This window comes from Hypanus sabinus, chromosome 25 (genome assembly GCF_030144855.1).
Source record: "Hypanus sabinus isolate sHypSab1 chromosome 25, sHypSab1.hap1, whole genome shotgun sequence".
Taxonomy (NCBI): Eukaryota; Metazoa; Chordata; class Chondrichthyes; order Myliobatiformes; family Dasyatidae; genus Hypanus; species Hypanus sabinus.
The window spans coordinates 11321934-11344163 of NC_082730.1; the positions used below are offsets into that span (position 1 = coordinate 11321934).

The 22230-nt window shown below is 41.8% G+C and overlaps 1 protein-coding gene across 1 annotated transcript; it reads left to right on the forward strand.

The window, feature by feature from the left end:
• Window positions 1-1522: 1522 nt before the first annotated feature.
• On the forward strand, window positions 1523-8480 carry LOC132381269 (pepsin A-like). The gene is made up of 9 exons (XM_059950651.1): window positions 1523-1578; window positions 1682-1844; window positions 2418-2535; window positions 3230-3348; window positions 5058-5257; window positions 5971-6090; window positions 6928-7072; window positions 8106-8204; window positions 8334-8480. The coding sequence occupies exons 1-9, from the start codon at window positions 1523-1525 to the stop codon at window positions 8478-8480; spliced, it is 1167 nt and encodes a 388-aa protein (XP_059806634.1).
• The last annotated feature ends 13750 nt before the right edge of the window (window positions 8481-22230 follow it).

A 22230-nucleotide genomic window follows, 5' to 3' on the forward strand; every position in this document is an offset into this window, starting at 1 on the left:
CCTGAGGCCCTGAGAGTGGGTCCCTATCCCGCAAGTACAGACACAGGCACTTCTGCCCATCTAGGCCATGCTGAACTGCTCGTGTCATCGACCCTCATCTGGACCATGATCCTCCCCATTCATGTACTTACCCAAACTTCTCTTAAATGTTGCAATCAAACTCGAGTCCTCCACTTCCACTGACAGCTCATTCCACACTCTCACCATCTTCTGAGTCATGATGGTCCCTTCTCAAATTTCCTTAAATATTCCACCTTTCACCCTTAACCTATTTCCTGTACTTCCTGTCTTATCCAACCTCAACAGAAAATGCCTGCTTCCATTGACAATATCCATTCCCATTAACATTCTGTACACAACTATCGAATTTCCTCACGTTCTCCTTCGCTGCAGGGATGAAGTCCAGGTTGATGCAACCTTTCCTTGTTCCTCAGTTCCTCAAGTCCTAGCAACACCCTTGTAAATTTTCTCCGTCCTCTTTCAATCTGCCTGATATCTTTCCAGTAGATAGGTGACCAGAACTGCACACAATACTCCAAATTTGGCCTGACCCACGTCTTAGGCAACTTCAAGACAACAGCCCAGCTATCTGATTTATGAAGGTCAATGTGGCAAAAGCACATGTCAGGCAGCACAGTAACGTAGTGGTTGGTGCAATGCTTTACAAAACTAACTGTAAATTAGGGATCGATTTCCCATGTTGTCTGTAAGGAGTTTGTACATTCTCCCCGTGACCATGTAGATTTCTTCCAAGTGCTCTGGTTTCCTCCCACATTCCAAAGACTTTTGCTTAGGGTCAGTAAGCTGTGGGCATGCTATATTGGCACCAGAAGTGTCGTGATACTTTCAGGCTGCCTTGCACAATCCTCGCTGATTTGACTTGACACAAATGACAGATTTCCCTGCATATGAGAAGGTCTGCAGATGCTGGAAATCCAAAGCAACGCACATAAAGTGCTGGAGGAACTCAGCCGGTCAGGCAGCATCTGTGGAAGTGAATAAACTGTCAATATTTAAATTTACTCTGGTCTTTGAACTTAGTTGGTGTTACAAAATTATGAGAGACATAGACATCATAGCCAGTCAATGATGCCAACCTCCATTCTTTGTCAGGTCTCACTGATGAAGATGAGGCCTCAATGGGAAGACCAGATACAATAAATGACTGTGGTGGATTCACAACTAAAGGGCTACGTCACCTGGAACTACCTCACCTGGAAGGACTGTTTAGGTTTCAGTCGCTTGATAAAACAGTTCTTAATCTAATTTCTGATTGTGTTATCTGTGATAAGACTTTAATTCCACAGCACTTAACATACTTTATTACAAATCAACTTCTATACTGAAGGGTGTCCTGAATAGAATGTGTTTTATCAAAGATAAACTGATCATGAGGACAATTATATTTACTTCTCGTATGGAATGATTGTATCTGTGTCCATGTGACAATGATTCCTTGAGTATAAATATTAGGGCTCAGAAGCCCGATGTCAGATTCTGAAAGGAATCCAATCGATTCAACATGAAGTGGTTACTCCTTGCCTTTGTATGCATCCAGCTCTCTGATGCCGTCATCAGGTAGGATCATTTTAACCAAATCTTAACGGTTTTGGCAATTAATTTTTCTCCCCAAGGAACAATAACAGATGCTGACTTTCTTAACTTATTTCTCACTTTACAGAGTTCCTTTACGTAAAGGAAAATCTGCCCGAGATGTTCTTCGGGAGAAGGGATTGTTGGAAGATTTCCTCAGGAAACATCCATATGATCCCTGCACAAAGTTCAAAGGTGCTTGTTCCATTGAAACTTTGGCATCAGATGAGCCTATGACCAACTACATGGATGTAAGTAATCCTTGACTGCTATGATCTGAAATGTGGGGTGAAGGAACTCTTGACCTTCTCAATGAAAATGGTGTAACATTTCTATTGTTTTTCGAGCGAGTTCCTATTTGAAGAGAAGAACAGGAGGTGCAGAAGGAATAGTCCCTTCAGAATGCTGATTGGGGGAGCAGTGGTGGGGAGATGAGTCCAGTGGTGGAATCCTGTAGAGTCTGATAGAAATGATGGGTTATGATCCATTGAATGTGGAAGCTAGTCAGGTGAAGGGTGGGGACAAGAGGAACCCTATTCCAGTTCCTGCTGGGAAAAGAGATGGTGTGATAAGAAGTGGAAAATTGGTAACATGGTGAATTGCTTTCCGATTAGTAAAATTCCACCTATCACCTCCCAGCTTCTTATTTCATCCCACTCGTACACCCACCCACAGTTCTTCCCTCTTACCTGGACGTACGTATCAGCTGCAAGTTTGTACTCCAGCCTCTCTTACTTCTGTCTTCTTCCCCTTTCCTCTCCAGTCTTTATGAAGGCAATCACACTTAATCCGAGTAACTGAGGACATTTTGTTTTTGCCGACAGCTGTCATACTACGGAGCCATCAGCATCGGTAACCCCCCACAGAGCTTCACTGTCGTCTTTGATACTGGCTCATCCAACCTCTGGGTCCCATCAGTCTACTGCAGCCAGACACCATGTGGTAAGAAAATATAACAATGATATTAACATATTTACCAGTTCTGACACTGAAAGGTAGGGCCCTCTGGAGTGTTAGAGAATAGAGGGACCTAGAGATACAAGTACATGTTTCCCTGAATGTGGTGTCACAGGTAGACATTGTGGTGAAGAAGGGTTTTGACATTCTGGCCTTCATCAGTCAGGGTATTGGGTATAGAAGATCAGATGTTGCTGAAGCCACAGCTGGAATATTGTGTACAGGTTTGATCATCTCTCTACAGGAAAGATGTTGTTAAGCTGGAAAGCGTGTGAAAGGGAATTATGAGGACATTGCTGGGACTCGGTGTACATTATATGTTAAATGAATGTCGCAGCATTGAAACAGACGTTGAATTGTTTTGCTTCCATTAATGAGACAGTCCATGGACGTGCAGCAGACAGCCTGCAAGTGTTGTCTTGCTTCTGCCCACAGCGTGGCGTGACCACAACTTAGTCTCCCTCATGTCTTTGGAATGTGGGTGGAAACTGGGGCTCTGGTCGGGTGAGGGGTAGAATGTTTGCAACTTGGCTCAAGGGGAAATCTCAGAGTCTGCCAGCCCTGCGATGCTTGCTGTGCTTTTGACGAGTCTTAGGGAACGATTGACCGGGGTTTGCTAGGCACAGGGTGATATATTGAAACTTTTTGTTTCATTGATGAAATGGATGTTTCTTTGCAGTGAAGCACCACAGGTTCAACCCATCCCAATCATCAACCTTCCGCACGAATAATAAGTATCTGTCCATCACGTATGGGACAGGAAGTATGACCGGTTTTCTGGGATATGATACTCTGAGAGTAAGTGAACTCTTCACCCTCATAACTCAAACCACAGTGATACCTCTACTACAAAACTCAGAGATGCAAACTGATACAACATTCTCAATATTATTGATGACTATTTATTTATTGTTATTTTATGGTGTTGCTTTTCTTGTATTTATTTGCACATTTCTTGTTTGCCCATCTTCATGTGCAATTTGTTTTCATTAATTCTTTGTTCTACTGTGAATGCCCACAAGAAAATGAATCTCGGGGTCGTATATGGTGGCATATAATAAATTGAATAAATAAAACTGATGAGTGGATGTGGAATGGCTTTGCTAGGCAAGGCTTTGACCTTTGGGTTTACTTGACAGAATTCCAATTTCAAGACAAGTTTTCACCAATTTATAGCCAAAAGCCTATTTGCTAATACTCAGATTTGGATTCATGTATATCAAATTATACTGTGAAATGGTTTGTTTCATTTCACAAACCAACGTATCTAAGGATGAACTGGGGGCATGTATTCCTGTGCCAACGTAGCATACCCACTGTAACACAGAGCTTGACAATCTGAACAAACCATGTAACAACAGTGAAAGAAGCCCTGTTCCTCCCTCCTTCCAACCACCTTCCTACCCACACACCCACAGACACACAGCCCTCTCTCCCCAGGACAGGCCATCCTTGACCTCTGTGGATTTGGAGATCCGGGGCCCCTGCCACCGGTTATCACACAATCGTTGAAACTGTGCTTACAAAATTAGGTCCAATCATGAATTTAATCACAAACCTATACAGCATGGATATAGGCTCCTTGGCCCATCAACAAACGTTAACTCTCTGCCTGCATTGATCTACTCTTTATAATTCCCTGCACATTCTTCTCAACTCCTCCTTCCGAGCGTCATTATCTGAGATGACTATGTTGATATCATACTTTAAAACAGTTTCTTCCCCTCCCCTGCCATCCGACTTCTGAATAGACATTGAACCCATGAAGACAACCTCACTACTTTGCTTTACTTCTTCTTTTTGTCTTCTTAGTTAATTTCAATCATATATATACATACACACACTTTATATGTATGTATTTACTGTAATCTGTAGTTTGTCTCTCGATGATTGTACAGCAAACTCAAAGTTAACAAATTTAACGACATATCAGAATCAGAATCAGAGTTAATATCACCGTTATGAAAATTTTTCAGTTTGCAGAGGTAGTGCAATGAAATACATGATGAATAAATATGGAGAAACAGAACTGTGTTACTCTAAGTATATGTATTTATTAATTTTAATCAGAAATAAGTAATACAAAATAAGAGAATAAAAAATTTACACACTTAAAAACCTGGGGGAACTCAGCAGGCCAGGCAGCATCTAGGGAAAAGGGTACAGTTGATATTTTGGGCCACAAACCATGCTGAACATGTATTAGTTCAGCATGAATCGTCCTTTAGTCTTTCTCAACACCCTCTAGATTCTAGCTCTTGAATAATTTACAGTGACCAATTAACCAATCAATCAGCATGTCTTTGGGAATGAGAGAAAATCAGATCAGACAGAAAGAACCCACCTGATCACAGGGGATGATCTACAAACCCCATGCGGGAAATACCAGAGGCCGGGTTTGAACCTGGGTCACTGGCCTTGTGAGGCAGCAGCTCCATGAGCTGTGCCCATGTGCAGCCTGAAAGGATAAATATCTGATTAATTTCTCTGTAAATCTGTTTCACCAGCTTTCTAACCTTGTGATCAATGGACAAGAGTTTGGATTAAGTGAGACCGAACCTGGCGGTTTCTTCTCCTACTGTAATTTCGACGGTATTTTGGGCTTGGGCTATCCATCACTTGCGGCAGAAGGAGCCACTACAGTGTTTGACAACATGATGTCTCAGCATCTGGTTTCACAGCCACTCTTTTCTGTCTACTTGACAAGGTTAGCACTTTGTAACTCCTTCCTTCACTACCGGAGAATCTGTAATGTGACATGTTAATTTGGTTGGTACCAACATCGCTTCTTCTTCTGACGATTCTGGTTATTTATTTTAGTTCAATGGGATTCTAGGAATTAAATCGAGAATATAAAATAGGGATGATGTTGAAAACTTAAAAAGCAGATTACTGGGTCCGGTCCAACATGTCAGGTCAGGTCAGGGCTGATGACGTTAATTGCACTGGAAGTTGAAGACATTTTGGTCTCCAGTCAGATAAAGATGTCCATCATTCTCAGAGTTTTGTTGTTACTTCAGCTTGGAGAACTCATTTAAGGTCTAGAGTGATTTGAATACATGGATAGGAAAGGCTTGGGAAGACACGGAACAGATGGGGGCAAGTGGGATTGGTGTAAATGGTGAGTATGGATGAGTTGGAGTAAATGCCCCTTTTCCATGCTGTGTGACTCTGACTCTATAAATGCATGTTTTTCTTGCAATATTAATGAAATTATTCCTTTAAAGATTTAAAGATTAGCTTTATTTTTTGCATGTATCTTGAAACTTGCTGATGTGTTTCAGGGATGTGCTGGGGACAGCCTGAGAGTGTCACCTCACTTCTGGTGACTACACATCATGCCTACAACTTACTAACCAAAATCTGTACATCTTTTGAGCGTTTAAATCTGAGATATTCTTATTTAACGTTGTTTTCCAGGACAAATGGTGAATCTGGAAGTGAAGTCCTTTTTGGTGGAATTGACTCAAGCCGCTACACTGGCCCAATCTACTGGGTCCCTGTTACCCAGGAGGCCTATTGGCAAATTGAGATCCAGAGGTAAGTGGTATCTCCATCTGAGGTATTCTCTCACTGATCGGCCATTGATGATTAAGTTTCAGTGAGTTGAACCAGTTATATAGTTAGAATTTATAGAGAAAACAATTGTTAGATACATGATGAGGCTACAGTGTGGATGGAGGAGCAACTCCTGATATTCCATCTGAGCAGCCTCCTCTCTGCTGGCATGAAGATTGATTTTTCTAACTTCCGATAATTTTTCCTCATTCCTGTTCTCTCTTTATCCATGACCTGTTCTGGGTCCCCTCTCACATCTCGCAAGTCATCTCTCATCCTCCGTTGGTCCAAAGAGAAAATCCCTAGCTCACTCAACCTACCTCATGGGATATGCTCTCTAATCCAGGCAGCATCCTGGTAAATCTCCTCTGCACACTTTCTAAAACTTCCTCATCCTTCCTATAACGAGGCAATCAGAACTAAACACAATAGTCCAAGTACGATCGAACTACATAGAACGAATACTTCAGCTTGATGACAAGAATTTCCAAATTATTTTCTTGAATTTCGGACTCAATTCTGAACTGCTTCTGCAACCTATACACACAACTTCAAGAACTCCTAAACTCATATTCTCAGTTTTAGTTATTTTAATTGGCACAATTTGTCATTTTTGCACATTGGTTGTATGTCAGTCTTTGCTTATTGATAGTTTTCATAATATCTATTGTGTTTCTTTATTTGTCTGTCATTGAATGTCAGGATAGTACAGTGCAGGGTGATATATATGTACTTTGATAATAAATTTAATTTGACTCAGATTTTGGCTATAAACCCAAATCAGCATTTTTGGCTAACACTATGATGTTTCTCCCTCAGAGTGACAGTCAACGGCCAGATTGTGGCTTGCCCTCAAGGTTGCCCTGGCATCGTTGATACTGGAACTTCTCTTGTCGCTGTTGGCGGAAATTACATCGGCAATATTCAGCAAAGCATTGGAGCAACTCCGAATTATTATGGCCAGGTAGGGGCTGATTGGCCAGTGGTCTGTACTCAGATGGCAGCTGTAAATTCAGTATACAGTCAGCACATTGAGTTAATAATATTATATGTGATGCCAGCAGCAGTAATTCTAGAAAGAAACGGCTAGGATTAACATCTCCATTGACAATGTGACAACCACGAACCGCTGGATGAACTCAGCAGGCCAGGCAGTTTCTATAGAAAAGAATAAACAGTCAATGTTTCATCAGGCCTGGAAAGAAAGAGAAGTTAGAGTAAGAAGGTGGGGGAGAGGGATGGAAGAGGTACAAGGTGACATGTGAAATTGGTGGGAGAGGGGTGAAATAAAGAGATGGGAAATTGATTGGAGAAAGAGATAAAGGGCCGGAGAAGGGGGAATCTGATAGAAGAGGACAGATAACCATGGAAGAAGGTGAAGGGGAAGAACAGGAAAGGGAGATGATGGGCAGGTAAGGAGATCAGGTGGAAGAGGGAAACAGGAATGAGGAATGGTGAAGGAGTGGTGTGTGGGTGGGGCAATTTCCAGAAGTGTGAGAAATCATTGTTCGTGCCATGAGGTTGGAGGCTATCCAGATGGAATAGAAGCTGTTGTTCCTCCGACTGATTGTGGCCTCATCGCGACAGAAGAGGAAGGAGGCCATGGATTGTGTTTTATCATCATTGTAGATTCAACCTTTCTCTATTAGTTGTAAAAACATTAAAGCATGGAAATACACATTGGGTGAGGCAGCATCTGTGGAGAGAGAAATAAAGAAAAGAGATGCTTCAGATGCTTTAGATGCTGAAAATCCTGATGAAGGGTCTTTGCCTGAAACATCAACTGTCCATTCCTCTCCATAGACTGTGGAGGCCATGTCAGTGAATATATTTAAAGCACTGTAGACAGTTTCTTGATTAAGGGGAAGGCAGGTGAATGGGATTGAGAGGTAATGTAAGTCAGCTATGATCAAAAGGCAGAGAAGACTGGATGGGCTGAATGGCTCAGTTCTGCTCCTATGTCTGATGGTCTAAATATTGTTGCTCTTCTTTCACAGTACACCATAAATTGCAACAATATTGGCAATATGCCTGATGTGGTCTTCACCATCAATGGATATGACTTCACTCTGCCTGCCTCAGCTTACACACTGAAGGTACGTGATTCATCAAATGCACAGGGGATGAGAATTTCAAGGGATGCATTCATTAACCTTGCACGGTTTAATGATCATTTAATGAGTGGACACTTGACCTGGTGTTAATTGCTCTCCATTTCCTTCCAGACCACTTACTCTAACACGGTCAGCTGCGACAGTGGATTTAGCGGCACTGGTGGAAACCTCTGGATTTTGGGAGATGTCTTCATTAGAGAATATTACTCCATCTTCGACAGAGGAAACAACCGAGTGGGATTGGCTAAGGCCATCTAACTTGCCCCTCAATATTCCCATTGAAGGTCCATCCCAGTTCAAATTTGCAGGTTGACTTAAGCCATCTCATTTGTCATCTGACCATTCTGTATCAAAGATCAGGGTGTCACTTTCAGAATCCTAAAGGTAAAGGCACCGTATAGAATGCTGGGCTTTCACTTAAATGAAAATGCAAAAAGAGGGGTAACTGAAATAAGCGCCTGGCCAGGATGGGATTTTAAAGGACCAATCTATGAATTTTGGGTCTGGACTGGACTGGATATGCAAATATTGAGATCATGTAATTATGCCTCTTCTCAGATTGCCTAGCACCTTTCCTCTCTTCTTTCCTGATTTCCCTCTTCAGTTGTGATTTCCAGTGCTTCACTCCTGAACCATTCTCAGGGAGTGAAATCTGGTTTGATGTAAACGTGAGCTGAACATCACACAGCCTATTGTTCTATCCTGTGGGATATATCTATAAATAGTTCTTAAAAATGTTGAATAAAATTTAATCATGAGATGCACATTACAAGAATTCCAGTTCCGTTTTCTTTGAATGAGTGTGTGTGTGTGTGTGTGTGTGTGTGTGTCTGCATTTAAAGTCAAGTCAATTCTATTGTCATTTAACTATGGACTTGTATACTGTCAAGTGAGACAATGTTTCTCTGAACCAGGGTGTAAAGCACTGTAGTACATATTACACACAGTAAGTTATGAAAGTATGAATGAAACCTACAGATGGTTTACACACAAATAAACAATGCAAAGTGCATAAACTAAATGTTGTAAGTTACAGAACAGATTAACCAGTGACATTTTGAATGCAATGCATGAGGGAGTTCAGAAAGCTAATGTCCTGAGGGAAGATATTGTTCCCATCCTGACCGTTTTTGTTTTAATGCATCGGTGTCTCTTGCCTGATGGTAGAAAGTCAAACAGGGTGCTGGATGATGGGTGGGATCCTTGATAGTACGAAGGGCCCTTTGTACGTAGCGCTCCTGATAAATGTATCCGATGGATGTTAGGGAGAACTCTGAATGGTGCTCCAATAAAATTCCTTTAAGATGGGGAAGTGGCGGACCATCATTGCCCTCAATCTCCTTAGGAAATCGAGATTCTGCTGTGTATTCTTCTTCAGGGACATGTTATTAAGGGACTAAGTGATGTTATCCTTGATATGAATGGCGTGATTATCTCCTCCCAAGGGGAGCCATGTATTCACAGTGGGAGGTGTTCCATCTGCACTTTCCTAATAGAAACGTAGAAAGTAGGTGCAGGAGTAGGCCATTTGGCCCTTCGAGCCTGCACCGCCATTCAGTATGATTATGGCTGATCATCCAACTCAGAACCCTGTACCTGCTTTCTCTCCATACCCCCCGATCCCTTTAGCCACAAGGGCCATATCTAACTTCCTCTTAAATATAGCCAATGAACCACTCTCAACTGTTTCCTGTGGCAGAGAATTCACTATATTCCCCACTCTCTGTGTGAAGAAGTATTTCCTAATCTCGGTAATAAAAGGCTTCAACTTTATCCTTAAACTGTGACCCCTCGTTCTGGACTTCCTCAACATCGGAAACAATCTTCCTGCATCTAGCCTGCCTAATCCCTTTAGAATTTTATACGTTTCAATAAGATCCCCCCTGAGTCTTCTAAATTCCAGTGAGTTTAAGCCTAGTCGATCCAGTCTTTCTTCATATAAAAGTCCTGCCATCCCAGGAATCAATCTGGTGAACCTTCTCTGTGCTCCCTCTATGGCAAGAATATCTTTCCTCAGATTAGGGGACCAAAAGTGCACACAATATTCTAGGTGCGGTCTCACCAAGGCCTTGTACAACTGCAGTAGGACCTCCCTGCTCCTGTACTCAAATCCTTTTGCTATGAATGCCAACATACCATTTGCCTTTTTCACCGCCTGCTGTACCTGCATGCCCACCTTCAATGACTGGTGTACAATGACACCCAGGTCTCGTTGCACCTCCCCTTTTCCTAATCGGCCACCGTTCAGATATTAATCTGTTTTCCTGTTCTTGTAACCAAAGTGGATAACTTCACATTTATCCACATTAAATTGCAACTGCCATGAATTTGCCCACTCACCTATACATATCTGACCCTGAAAGATCTATTCCTGCTATTTTGTCTTTGCTTGCTCAATTTAGTAACTTTTCTGGTTATAAATTGAATCTTAACAAGAGTGAATTATTTCCATTAAATATGCAAGTTCCAATTTATAAACGTTTACCATTTAAGGTTATTACAGATTATTTTACTTATTTAGGTATTAAAATTACTAAAAAGCACAGATTTATTTAAAGCTAACTTTTTACCTTGAATTGACCAGATTAAGCAACTTGCTACCAGGTGGTCTCCACTATCTTTGTCGTTGGTTGGTAGAATTAATGCTATTAAGATGATGGTATTACCCAAGTTCTTATATTTATTTCAAACATGACCAATTTTTATTCCTAAATCTTTTTTTGATATTATTGACTCCAAAATATCTTCTTATCTTTGGCAGAATAAAAATCCTAGACTAGGCAAAAAATATTTACAGAAGCCTAAGAAGGAAGGTGGTTTGGCTTTGCCAAATTTGAGATTTTATTACTGGGCAGTTAATATACGATATTTAATATTTTGGACACAAGAATTGACTACAGCTGCCTGCCCACAATGGGTAAATTTGGAATGTAAATCTGTACAAGACTTTTCATTGTTTTCAATCTTAGGATCTTCACTTCGTTTTTCTTTATCTAAATTGAATAAACAATTAACTAATCCTATTGTCAAATACACATTGCGAATCTGGTTTCAATTTCGTAAATTTTTTGGTTTGAGTAAGTTTATTCTATCATGCCCTATAGTATCTAATTATTTTTTTCGGCCTTCCTTTATGGATCAAACTTTTTTTAATGGAAAACAAAAGGTATAACATGTTTTTGTGATTTGTTTTTAGATGATAACATTGAACAGTTATCTAATAAATATAATTTACCTAAAACTCATATTTTTAGATATTTGCAAGTGAGAAATTTTTTGTATAATGAGTTACAGTCTTTTCCGAAACTAGGTCCATTGGACATTACAGAAAGAATTTTGGCTCTGAATCCTTCTCAAAAGGGTTTAGTAGCTGTCATTTATAATATGATTATGAATATACAGCCAGATGTATCAGAAAAAATTAAGAAGGAATGGGAAGAAGAACTTCATTGTCTTATATGCACTGAGCAATGGGAGAAAATGTTACTATTAGTTAATTCGTCCTCTATTTGTGCTAAACACGCTCTAATACAATTTTAGGTTGTACATAGAGCTCATATGTCTGAGGATAAACTTGCTCGATTTTATTCTTATGTAAATTCAACCTGTGACAGATGTCATTTTGATGTTGCCTCATTAACCCATATGTTTTGGTCTTACCCTTGTTTACAAAATTACTGGAAAGATATTTTTGGTATTATTTCAAGAGTTTTAAATATTAATATCCAACTGCATCCTTTTACTGCAATATTTGGCTTACCAATGGTGGATAATAGTTGTCTATCCTCTTCATCCCGATGAATGATTGCATTTGTTACACTAATGGCTAGAAGATCTATTCTATTGAATTGGAAAGAAATTAATCCTCCAACTATATTTCAGTGGTTTTCTCAAACCATTTCTTGTTTGAGCTTAGAAAAAATTAGAAGTGTTGTTTTTGACCCTTCAGTTAAATTTGAAGAAACTTGGAGACCATTTATTTAACATTTTCATATGAGTTGAATTGTCTTTTCCTAAACCTTACTTATATTAACCATAATTGTTTGGATGGAGGTTCGGAGTTATTGGCACTACTGTATATGTACTTAATATTATTCAATGGCCCATGTTGGTTAGTGTTTTTTTTTGTTTTTTTTTCTGTGGGGTCTTTTTTTTTCTTTTTATTTCTTTTTTCATCAATGTTATTGAATGAAGAAGTTACGAGGAATGTTGACGAGGGTAAGGCAGTGGATGTAGTCTATATGGACTTCAGCAAAGCCTTTGACAAAGTTCCACATGGAAGGTTAGTTAAGAAGGTTCAGTCATTAGGTATCAATGCTGGAGTAATAAAATGGATTCAACAGTGGCTAGATGGGAGATGCCAGAGAGTAGTGGTGGATAATTGTTTATCGGGATGGAGGCCGGTGACTAGCGGGGTGCCTCAGGGATCTGCTTTGGGCCCAATGTTGTTTGTAATATACATAAATGATCTGGATGATGGGGTGGTAAATTGGATTAGTAAGTATGCCGATGACACAAGGGTAGGAGGTGTTGTGGATAATGAGGTGGTTTTTCAAAGTTTGCAGGGAGATTTATGCCGGTTAGAAGAATGGGCTGAACATTGGCAGATGGAGTTTAATGCTGAGAAGTGTGAGGTTCTACATTTTGGCAGGAATAATCCAAAGAGAACATACAGGGTAAATGGTAGGGCATTGAGGAATGCAGAGGAACAGAGAGACCTAGGAATAACAGTGCATAGTTCCCTGAAGGTGGCGTCTCATGTAGATAGGGTGGTGAAGAAGGCTTTTGGAACGCTGGCCTTTATAAATCAGAGCATTGAGTACAGAAGTTGGGATGTAATGTGAAAATTGTACAAGGCACTGGTAAGGCCAAATTTAGAATATTGTGTGCAGTTCTGGTCACCGAATTATAGGAAAGATATCAATAAATTAGAGAGAGTGCAGAGACGATTTACTAGGATGTTACCTGGGTTTCAGCACTTAAGTTACAGAGAAAGGTTGAACAAGTTGGGTCTCTATTCATTGGAGTGTAGAAGGTTGAGGGGGTATTTGATCGAGGTATTTAAAATTTTGAGAGGAAGAGATGGAGTTGACATGAATAGGCTGTTTCCATTGAGAGTAGGACATGATTTGAGAGTTAGGGGGCAGAAAGTTAAGGGAAACACGAGGGGGTATTTCTTTACTCAGAGAGTGATAGCTGTGTGGAATGAGCTTCCTGTAGAAGTAGTAGAGGCCATTTCAGTTGTGTCATTTAAGGTAAAATTGGATAGGTATATGGACAGGAAAGGAGTGGAGGGTTATGGGCTGAGTGCGGGTAGGTGGGACTAGGTGAGATTAAGAGTTCAGCACGGACTAGGAGGGCCGAGATGGCCTGTTTCCGTGCTCTGATTGTTATATGGTTTATATGGTTGTGAGTTTGGGAGGTTATATATTTTATTATTATATAAATGTCTATTTAAACTATTAATTATGTACTCTCAAACACTTTGTATTCATGTTTCATTTATGTTTGTTTAAAATTTATAAAAAGATTTAAAAAGGAAAGTAATGGGGGGAAGGGGAAATGCAAAATGATAGGAGAAGACTGGAGGGGGTGGGATGAAGCTAAGAACTGGAAAGGTGATTGGTGAAAGTGATACAGAGCTGGAGAAGGGAAAGGGTCATGGGACGGGAGGCCTTGGGAGAAAGAGATGGGGGGGGGGAAGCAGCAGAGGGAGATGGAGAACAGGCAAACAACTAGATATGTCAGGGATGGGGTAAGAAGGGGCGGAGCACCCCTGTGGCTGTTCCCATCAACAATAAGTGTATCGTTTTAGATACTGTTGGTGGGGATGACGTACCAGGGAGAAGTTGCAGTGTTTGCGTCTCTGGCACCGAGACTGGACCCTCAGCTCAGAAGAAAAGGAGGGAAAGCCCCCCACCCTGCTCTCGTGACTACACCCCTCCCACACCTGAAACCACCACGGTGGGCTTCACAGCTGAACAGGTGAGAAGACAGCTGAAACGTCTCCACCCAAGCAAGGCTGCAGGCCCGGATGGTGTCAGCCCCAGGGTGCTGAAAGCCAGTGAACCCAGCTTTGTGGAGTTCTTCACCATGTCTTCAACCTGACCTTGAGTCTCCAGAGGGTTCCTGTGCTGTGGAAGACGTCCTGCCTCGTTCCTCTACCGAAGATGCTGCGCCCCAGTGGCTCCAATGACTACAGACCAGTGGCATTGACCTCCCACATCATGTAGACCCTGGAGAGTCTTGTTCTAGAGCAGCACTGGCCTATGGTTAGGCCACACTTAGACCCCCTCCAGTTCACCTTTCAGCCCCGACTAGGAGTTGAGGATGCCATCGTCTACCTGCTAAACCGCGTCTATGCCCACCTGGACAAGCTGGTGAGCACTGTGAGGGTCATGTTTTTTGACTTCTCCAGTGCATTCAACACCATCCGCCCTGCTCTGCTGGGTGAGAAGCTGACAGTGATGCAGGTGGATGCTTCCCTGGTGTCATGGATTATTGATTACCTGACTGGCAGACCACAGTACGTGTGCTTGCAACACTGTGCGTCAGACAGAGTGGTCAGCAGCACTGGGGCTCCACAGGGGACTGTCCTGTCTCCCTTTCTCTTCACCATCTACACCTCGGACATCAACTACTGCACAGAGTCTTGACATCTTCAGAAGTTTTCTGATGACTCTGCCATAGTTGGATACATCAGCAAGGGAGATGAGGCTGAGTACAGGGCTACTGTGGGAAACTTTGTCACATGGTGCGAGCAGAATCATCTGCAGCTTAATGTGAAAAAGACTAAGGAGCTGGTGGTGGACCTGAGGAGGGCTAAGGCACCGGTGACCCTTGTTTCCATCCAAGGTGTTAGTGTGGACACGGTGGAGGATTACAAATACCTAGGGATATGAATTGACAATAAACTGGACTGGTCAAAGAACACTGAGGTTGTCTACAAGAAGGGTCATAGCCGTCTCTATTTCCTGAAGAGAATGAGGTCCTTTAACATCTGCCGGACGATGCTAAGGATGTTCTACGAGCCTGTAGTGACCAGTACTATCATGTTTGCGGTTGTGTGCTGGGGCAGAAGGCTTAGCGTAGCAGACACCAACAGAATCAACAAACTCATTCGTAAGGCCAGTGATGTTTTTGGAGTGGAACTGGACTCGCTGACGGTGGTGTCTGAAAAGAGGATGCTGTCCAAGTTGTATGCCATTTTGGACAATGACTCCCATCCACTCCATAATGTATTGCATTAGGCACAGGAGTACATTCAGCCAGAGACTCATTCCACCGAGATGTAACGCTGAGTGACATAGGAAGTCATTCCTGCCTGTGGCCATCAAACCTTACAGCTCCTCCTGCGGAGTGTCAGACACGCTGAGCCAATAGGCTGGTCCTGGACTTATTTCCACTGGCATGATTACCTTATTATTATTTAATTATTTATGGTGTTATATTGCTATATTTCTACACAATTCTTGGTTGGTGCGGCTGTAAAGAAATACAATTTCCCTCAGGATCAATAAGGTATGTCTGTCTGTCTGAACAGAAGAGAGCAGTAGTGATGGGGAATTTGATAGTTATGGGGGCAGATAGGAGGTTTTGTGGAAGAGGTTGAGAATCCCGGATGGTCTGTTGCCTCCCTGGTGCCAGGGTCCGCGATATCTTGGATCGAATTCTCACTATTCTCAAGAGGGAGAGTGAGCAGCCGGATGTCATGGTCCATGTAGGGACCAATGATGTGGGTAGGAAGAGTGAGGAGGTCCTGAAAGGTGAGGTAAGGGAGTGAGGTGCCAAGTGAAAGGGCAGGACCTCCAGGATAGCAATCTCAGGATTGCTCCCAGTGCTACGTGCAGGTGGGTTTAGAAATAGTAAGATAGCGCAGATCAACACGTGGCTAAGGACATGGTGCAGGAGGGAGTTTGTGATTGTGGGAGATTTTAATTTTCCACACATAGACTGGGAAGCCCATACTGTAAAAGGGATGGATGGTTTGGAGTTTGTAAAATGTGTGCAGGATAGTTTTTTGCAGCAATGCATAGAGGTACCAACTAGAGGAGGGACAGAGTTGGATTCCTGTTAGGGAATGAGTTAGGTCAGGTGACGGAGGTGTGTGTTGGGGAGCACTTTGGGTCCAGTGATCACAATGCCATGAGTTTCAATATAATTATGGAGAAGGATAGGACTGGACCCATGGCTGAGATTTTTGATTGGAGAAAGGTTAACTTTGCGGTGATGCGAAAAGACTTAGAAGGGGTGGATTGGGGCAAAGAGAGATATCTACAATAAATATAGGCAGCATGGAGTAAATGAGGTGCTCAAGGAATATAAAGAATGTAAGAAGAATCTTCAGAAAGAAATTAGAAAAACTAAAAGAAGATACGAGGTTGCTTTGGCAAGTAAGATGAAAATAAACCCAAAGGGTTTCTGCAGTTATATTAATAACAAAAGGATAGTGAGGGATATAATTGGTCCCTCAATTAGAATTAGAACAGAGTGATCTAGGAATAATGGTGCATAGTTTCCTGAAGGTGGAATCTCATGTGTATAGGGTGGTGAAGAAAGCTTTTGGTATGCTGGCCTTCATAAATCAGAGCATTGAGTGTAGGAGTTGGGGTGTAATGTTAAAATTGTACGAGGCATTGGTAAGGCCGAATTTGGAGTATTATGTACTGTTCTGGTCACCAAATTATAGGAAAGATGTCAATAAGATAGAGAGAGTACAGAGAAGATTTACTAGAAAGTTACCTGGGTTTCAGCACCTAAGTTACAGAGAAAGGTTGAACAAGTTAGGTCTTTATTCTTTGGAGCACAGAAGGTTGAGGGGGGACTTGATAGAGGTATTTAAAATTATGAGTGGGATAGATAGAGTTGACGTGAATAGGCTTTTTCCATTGAGAGTAGGGGAGATTCAAACAAGAGGACATGAGTTGAGAGTTAGGGGACAAAAGTTTAGGGGTAACACGAGGGGAAACTTCTTTACTCAGGGAGTGGTAGCTGTGTGGAACGAGCTTCCAGTAGAAGTGGTAGGGGCAGGTTTGGTATTGTCATATAAAGTAAAATTGGATAGGTATATGGACAGGAAAAGAATGGAGGGTTATGGGCTGAGTGCAGGTTGGTGGGACTAGGTGAGAGTAAGCGTTCGGCACGGACTAGAAGAGCCAAGGTGGTCTGTTTCCGTGCTGTAATTGTTATATGGTTATAAAAACAATATCTTCAGTCCTGTACCCTTCGCCCTTATGAATTTTGACTCTGTGGTCCGATGGAATTCTTTGCTCTGTCTGCATTTGTACCCAGACATTGCCTTGCCCTTCCTTCCATTCCTGTTACATTCGTCATCCACTTGTAAACCTGCTGGTTCATCCTCAGCTCGATCATCCTGGTTCCCATCACATGTACTGACATTGTCATCTTCTGAAGTTCATTATAACTAGTAAATCGGTTTATTGTTGTTGTACTGCAGTGTATGTGACAGCAGTAAACCAAATTACCAATTATAATATACTTCAGAAGATGTTTTAAGATCCCAGTATACTTATTATCACAGTATGTATACATATACGATCTAGAGGTATGTCTCCTTACAGGTAGCCATAAAACAAAGAAACCCGAAAGAATCCATTAAAAAAGCAGACTGTCGAACACCCAATGCGCAGAGAGAAGAAAAACAGATCATGCAAACAATCAAAGCAAGCGAACAGTGATCAGAACTAATATCCACAGAAGAACGTCTGTCCACCGACAGGAAGCCCTAGACTCTCAGTTCGGTGCAGAGCTGAGTTAGTATCAGGGAGAAGCGAGCTGAACCAGACCATCTGTCGCCTTGGGTCCCGACACCCTGACCTTCAAAATCTGTCGATTGAGGAGTGTGAAAAGTTATCAAAAAGATAAATCTCCTGGAGGGCTGCATAAATGCAAATTCTTTCTTACGTTGATGCAAAAGGTACAGAAAGCATGATCAGGTTTAATATCACCGGCATATGTTGTGACATTTGTTAAATTTGTGTTAGCTGTACAGTGCAATTCATGATAAATATCGAAAAGACTGAATTACAGTAAGTGTATATTTATATATTAAATGGTTGCTTAAGTAACTCCTGCAAAAATGGAAATAAATCAAACAAAAGTAGTGAGGTGGTGTTCATGAGTTGAATGTCCATTTAGAAATTGGATGGCAAGCTGTTTCTGAATCGCTGAGTGTGTGCCTTCAGGCTTCTGTACCTCCTCCTGAGGGTAACAATGAGAAGAGGGCATGTCCTGTGTTGGGGGTCCTCAATGACGGGTGCTGCCTTCTGAGGCTCTGCTCCTTCAAGACGTCTCAGATACTACGGAGACCAGTACTCATGATGGAGCTGACTCTCGACAAGTGGCTTCAGAACTGAAATTGAACTGAGGGCATTTTTGAGGGCAATTATTTTGTTTTGATGAAGGGTCTTGGCCCTAAACGGTGACTGTACTTTTTTCCAGAAATGCTGCCTGGCCTGTGAGATCGCCCAGAATCTTGTGTGCGTTGCTTGGATTTCCAGAATTTGAAGATTTTCTCTTGATTTTGTTTTCATTGTTGCCTGAGATCAGCAGTGAGAACAGAGAGAAACACAAGAGATTATTAATAGAAGTCATGTTTAATTGCTCACCTTATCAATTAATAGTCAATAATATGCACTTATTACTGATTCTTTTTTGTTGACAGAGTGTTTTTGAATATGTTTACTAATCTGATTATTATCCATTTGATTAAATAATTCCCCAGATCTGAATACCCTTGAAACTATTATAAAAATAGTTTGAGATGATTTGTCCTGTTCCGTGCTTCAGCCTGCATTTCCGAAGTTTAATTTCACTGAGTTTTTGAAGAGTCGGATTAGCTTTATACGTCACAAGGAGAGTACATGGAAACATTGAAACGTACTGTGAAATACATCATTTGTGTCAATGACCAACACAGTCCGCATACGTGCTGGGGTGGTCTGCAGGTTTCAGCATGCTTCTTGAGTCTTTAAGAAGTTAGGATAGGTATATGGATGTGTGGGTGCAGGAGGGCATTGATGTGGGTGTGGGAGCTGGAATCAGACAGAAGACTAGACTGGCATGGGCTGGGTTGGATGCGGGACCTGTCTCTGTGCTGTAGTGTCTATGACGATCGGAATCACGACTCTTCTTACTGCAGTGTCCATGATGATCGGAGTTATAACTCTATGTACTGTAGAATCGATGGCAGTCGGATTTGATTCTATGTAGTGTGATGTCGATGAGAATCGGTCTCATGACTCTGGATAGATTATGAAACCATATATTTTGCTTCTTTTCTGTTTGTTTTTTTTTGTCTTGAATATGATTCTGAGATGCTTGGGCCTGGTATTTCCATTTTGGAAATCGTCAGGGTGTTCTGGTGCTCTTTGGTCTCTGGCAGGATCATGACAATACGACTCCAGGATGGCCCTCAAGTCGATGCTCGACCCCATTTTGAGGATTAAAGTTTCCATTGTTCACCGATTAAAACAAGTAGAGAGGTTGAAACATCAAGATCAAATCAATATCAATATCAAATGCGGGAGGTGAACACCTGCTGCCAGACTTTTGATCGCTGGTGGGATTGCTCTGCTGTCAGAGAAGGGATACTACCTTTTGAACACTGGTGTCAGAGAGGGAAAACCCAGGTTTTCTGCGTTTTGGATTTGGACTTGGACTATAGATGTTTTTTCAGTCTTATAGTGTTTTAAATTCTGTGTTTTTTGCCTGATTTTTCACATTCGTTGTGTGTGGAGAGGGGGATTTGGAGATTGACGTGCCTGCTCCATTTGGTCCATTTCTTTGTGCGGGAGGTAGATATTTAGGGGTTGAAGATTGAGCTACCATTCTTTTCTTTTCTTTCTTGGTTTCAAGAGACTGGATAGGCTGTGTCTGTTTTCCCTGGAGTGAAGGAGGCTGAGGGGTGACCTTCTGGAGGTTTATAAAATCACGAGCTGTGTACATAACGTGTATAGTCACAGTCCTTTTCATGGTCTAAAAATAAAAGGTAGAGGTTTAAGGTGAGATGGGAAAGATTTAAAGGGGAGCTGAGGGGCAATGTTCTCCCCCATGTAATGTGGTGGGTATATGGAATGAGCTGCTAGAAGTAGAGGTGGAGGTAGGGAGAATTAAAAATATTTAGCAATGTACAACAATAGGAAGGGTTTGGAGTCAGAGAATTTCAGAAGAATAACATAAGTTTCAATAAGTGCTTTTACTGTCAGAGAAAGGTATACAATATACATCCTGAAATTCATTTTCTTCCCAGACATCCACAAAAACAAAGGAGTTCCCCAAGGAATGAATGACAGTTAAAACATTAGAGCCCCAAAGCCCCCCCAACTCCCCCTCCCATGCACAACCAGCTGCAAGGAAACTTCCACCCCCCACCCACCAGCAAAGATGCATCAACATCCTTCACTGATCAATCAGTCGTGCAACAAAGCATCAATAAGGACACAGACTTGCAGCACCCCAAAGACAACTCGTTCATCCGGTAACTTGACATACCACAGACATGAAATCCCGGAACAGTGTAAGCAGGCTCGTCTTCCAGGCCGTATCCTTGGGCTATCCTGATCTGCACCATGATCCTCCCCATTCATGTACTTACCCAAACTTCTCTTAAATGTTGCAATCAAACTCGAGTCCTCCACTTCCACTGACAGCTCATTCCACACTCTCACCATCTTCTGAGTCATGATGGTCCCCTCTCAAATTTTCCTTAAATATTTTACCTTTCACCCTTAACCTATTTCCTGTACTTCCTGTCTTATCCAACCTCAATAAAAAATGCCTGCTTCCATTGACAATATCCATTCCCATTAACATTCTGTACACAACTATCAAATTTCCTCACGTTCTCCTTCGCTGCAGGGATGAAGTCCAGGTTGATGCAACCTTTCCTTGTTCCTCAGGTCCTCAAGTCCTAGCAACACCCTTGTAAATTTTCTCCGTCCTCTTTCAATCTGCCTGATATCTTTCCAGTAGATAGGTGACCAGAACTGCACACAATACTCCAAATTTGGCCTGACCCACGTCTTAGGCAACTTCAAGACAACAGCCCAGTTATCTGATTTATGAAGGTCAATGTGGCAAAAGCACATGTCAGGCAGCACGGTAACGTAGTGGTTGGTGCAACGCTTTACAAAACTAACTGTAAAATAGGGATCAATTTCCCATGTTGTCTGTAAGGAGTTTGTACATTCTCCCCGTGACCATGTAGATTTCTTCCAAGTGCTCTGATTTCCTCCCACATTCCAAAGACTTTTGCTTAGGGTCAGTAAGCTGTGGGCATGCTATATTGGCACCAGAAGTGTCGTGATACTTTCAGGCTGCCTTGCACAATCCTCGCTGATTTGACTTGACACAAATGACAGATTTCCCTGCATATGAGAAGGTCTGCAGATGCTGGAAATCCAAAGCAACGCACATAAAGTGCTGGAGGAACTCAGCAGGTCAGGCAGCATCTGTGGAAGTGAATAAACTGTCAATATTTAAATTTACTCTGGTCTTTGAACTTAGTTGGTGTCACAAAATTATGAGAGACATAGACATCATAGCCAGTCAATGATGCCAACCTCCATTCTTTGTCAGGTCTCACTGATGAAGATGAGGCCTCAATGGGAAGACCAGATACAATAAATGACTGTGGTGGATTCACAAGTAAAGGGCTACGTCACCTGGAACTACCTCACCTGGAAGGACTGTTTAGGTTTCAGTCGCTTGATAAAACAGTTCTTAATCTAATTTCTGATTGTGTTATCTGTGATAAGACTTTAATTCCACAGCACTTAACATACTTTATTATAAATCAACTTCTATATTGAAGGGTGTCCTGAATAGAATGTGTTTTATCAAAGATAAACTGATCACGAGGACCATTATATTTACTTCTCATGTGGAATGATTGTATCTGTGTCCATGTGACAATGATTCCTTGAGTATAAATATTAGGGCTCAGAGGCCCGATGTCAGATTCTGAAAGGAATCCAATCAATTCAAC

Excerpts from the sequence above, each read along its gene's own strand:
- LOC132381269 (XM_059950651.1), top strand. The coding sequence starts at position 1,523 with ATGAAGTGGTTACTCCTTGCCTTTGTATGCATCCAGCTCTCTGATGCC. Across the intron at positions 2,536-3,229 it reads CTGCAGCCAGACACCATGTG|TGAAGCACCACAGGTTCAAC; the intron begins GTAAGAAAATAT and ends GTTTCTTTGCAG. Across the intron at positions 3,349-5,057 it reads TGGGATATGATACTCTGAGA|CTTTCTAACCTTGTGATCAA; the intron begins GTAAGTGAACTC and ends CTGTTTCACCAG.